The 2,951-nt window shown below is 39.0% G+C and overlaps 1 protein-coding gene across 1 annotated transcript; it reads left to right on the top strand.

The window, feature by feature from the left end:
• The first annotated feature begins 203 nt into the window (after positions 1-203).
• On the top strand, positions 204-2,284 carry LOC106298765 (pentatricopeptide repeat-containing protein At1g43980, mitochondrial). Its single transcript, XM_013734907.1, has one exon. The coding sequence runs from the start codon at positions 229-231 to the stop codon at positions 2,131-2,133; it is 1,905 nt and encodes a 634-aa protein (XP_013590361.1). The 5' UTR covers positions 204-228; the 3' UTR covers positions 2,134-2,284.
• The last annotated feature ends 667 nt before the right edge of the window (positions 2,285-2,951 follow it).

The raw sequence follows: 2,951 nt of genomic DNA, 5'->3' as shown, positions 1-2,951 counted from the left end.
TGATTCTTTTAGCTAGAATCTTTCGATTTTTTTCCTAGGGATCTTAGTTTTGTTGATTATTTTCTCTAGACCATCTTATGTTTTATGTTTGAATAATATAATCGGTTTTCGTTGTAAAAATACACATATAATTCATTTACAAGAAAAAAAAAAAATCACTAAACAGTGAAAGAATTACCGCCGCCATGATAATTCAAATAAAAAAATAAAAACTCCGCACATGTATGTATGTTCTTACAGCACCGACGAGCTCATGGACTTTGCATGCCGTCCTCTTTCTACTTTTCGCGTCTCGTAGACCGTTCTCTGCTCTCAAAATGTCCGACTTTAGCGAGAATCGTCCATGCCCAACTCGTCAAAGTTGGACTGATAGACAATACTTTCTGGGGAAATCGCTGTCTTCAGCTCTACTTCAAATCCAGCTCCGTCATCTATGCTTTGCAATTGTTTGAGGCTATTCCCGAAAAGAACACCATATCATGGAACGTCTGCTTAAAGGGTTTGTTAGAAAACGATTATCTCAATCGCGCACTCTACATGTTCGACGAAATGCCTGAACGGGATGTTGTCAGCTGGAACACAATGATTTCAGGGTTTGCCTCTTTTGGGTCTCCGAGAAATGCGATGAGGACATTCTTGGATATGCAGAGATATGTTATTAGGCCAACGGAGTTCACGATTTCCACTCTAGCTACACTGGTTACTTGTGTACGCCATGGGGAACAAATTCATGGTAATGTTATTTGCAGCGGTGTAAGTTTGTCCAATCCGGTGGTGTGGAATTCTCTTATGGATATGTATAGAAGGCTAGGAGTTTTTGATTATGCTTTATCCGTGTTTCTAACAATGGAGGGTAGGGATGTTATCTCGTGGAACTCTTTGATCTTGTGTTGTTCTGATTCTGGAAACAAAGAAGTAGCTTTGGATCAGTTTCGAGTAATGAGAGAAATGGGGTATCAACCTGACGAATACACATTCTCGACAGTTGTATCTATTTGCTCGGATTTACAAGACTTGTGCAAGGGTGAGCAGGCTCTAGCTCTTTGCATCAAGATGGGGTCTCTTTCTAACACCGTTGTTTCAGGAGCTGCGATTGACATGTTTTCCAAATGCAACAGATTGGAGGATTCGGTTAAGCTTTTTCGACAGTTGGAGAAACGGGACTCGGTGTTGTGCAACTCCTTGATTGCTTGCTATTCGTGGCATGGTTTTGGAGAAGAGGCTCTTAAGCTTTTTATTCTCGCTATGAGGCAGAGAGTTAAGCCGGATAAGTTCACTTTCAGTAGCGTTTTGAGCTCACTGAATGTCGTGATGGTAGATCACGGAGCTCAAGTTCATTCTTTGGCTGTCAAGTTAGGGTTTGATCTGGACACACCTGTGGCTACCTCACTCATGGAGATGTACTTCAAAACCGGGTTGGTTGATTCAGCAATGCGAGTGTTTGTAACAACTGATGAAAAAGATTTGTTCTTTTGGAACACAGTGATAATGGGTTTGGCAAGAAACGGCAGAGCGGATGAGTCCCTTGCCATTTTCCGTCACTTGTTGATGCACCGTGGACTGAAACCGGACAAAGTGACTTTAATGGGTGTCCTGGTAGCTTGTTGTTATGCTAACTTTGTTAACCAAGGGATTCAGATATTCTCTTCGATGAAAAAGGTTCATGGAGTTGATCCCGAGAATGAGCATTACGCCTGTGTAGTTGAATTGCTGTGCAGGGTTGGTATGATCAATGAAGCAAATGACATCGCTGAGAAGATGCCTTTTGAACCAAGCTCTCATATTTGGGAACCTATTCTCTATGCATCCATTGATCTTGGAGACACAAGACTCGCTGAGAGATTAGCAGAAAGAATGTTAGAATCTGAACCAAAGTCATCGTTTCCTTATCTTGTTCTCATTAAGTTATACGAGATGACTTGGCGCTGGGAGAACTCGGTGAGAATAAGATACGCCCTGGATAAACAAAAGCTGAAATGCACTCAGGGATCAAGCAAGATCGGTATAAAGCACAGTGTATACTGCTTTGAGGCTAACCAGTTGCAGATTCATGGAGGTCATGATACTTGGGCAACCTTGGAATTACTGTCTTGGGACTCTGATGATCAGAGGTCTGCAGAACATTTTGTCTAACATGATAACTCACTACTATTACTATTAGTGAGTGTCTTTTTCATATACTTTTTAACCTTAGGATGTTCCAATTAATGGTGGAGCTCGATCTAATTTTCAATACAGTCAGGGTATTTATAAGATTATATGGTCAGTTTTGGTTTGGTTCTATGGGTTTTTGGTTTAGTTCTCATAAAAGTATTGGAAATCAACTAATACCCCCAAAAAATTGTATTTGGTTCAGTTTTTTGGTAATTCCGATCAATTCACTAAAACATCAGATGATTCGGTTTATTCAAGATAAATCAAGTAATTTGGAACATGTTGGGTAATTTGAATTTTTGGTAATAATATATTTTTATGAACATATATTATATGTTTATTAGTTATACTTTCAAATATATTCCATTCAATTTTTGGTTCCCGTTATGTTTCGGTTTTTCAGATTTAAAGAAACAATAACATTCACTTATTTCTGAGTTTCAGTCCGGATTTGGTTTTGGTATTTTCGTTCAATTCGGTTAAAATACCATGTTTGTCTGGAAGTAAATTAGAAGAATCCTATCATTAGTAAAACTAATTAATTATCTAAATGTGGAGTTTGGAGACTCCTATCATTAGTAAAACTAAAGATTTAGCAAATACAAAAAGAGAGGCAGGCAAGTCATTTACGGGACGAGCTACTGAATATAAGTAAAAGATATTATATACAGTTTTAGTGATTGTTGGACCCAATTTCGGTCAAATCGTTAACGTGCCGCGATCAAAGTTATGGGCCTTAAGGAACCGAATCCCATAGCAAGCAATCGAACTCGAAAGCGAAGGAATCGAGATCCCGG

Source organism: Brassica oleracea, chromosome C6 (assembly GCF_000695525.1).
Source record: "Brassica oleracea var. oleracea cultivar TO1000 chromosome C6, BOL, whole genome shotgun sequence".
Lineage (NCBI taxonomy): Eukaryota > Viridiplantae > Streptophyta > Magnoliopsida > Brassicales > Brassicaceae > Brassica > Brassica oleracea.
This window is presented reverse-complemented; position numbering and strand designations above follow the sequence as displayed.

What these genes read in the sequence shown, in the direction of transcription:
- LOC106298765 (XM_013734907.1), top strand. Translation starts at nt 229, where the DNA reads ATGTTCTTACAGCACCGACGAGCTCATGGACTTTGCATGCCGTCCTCT.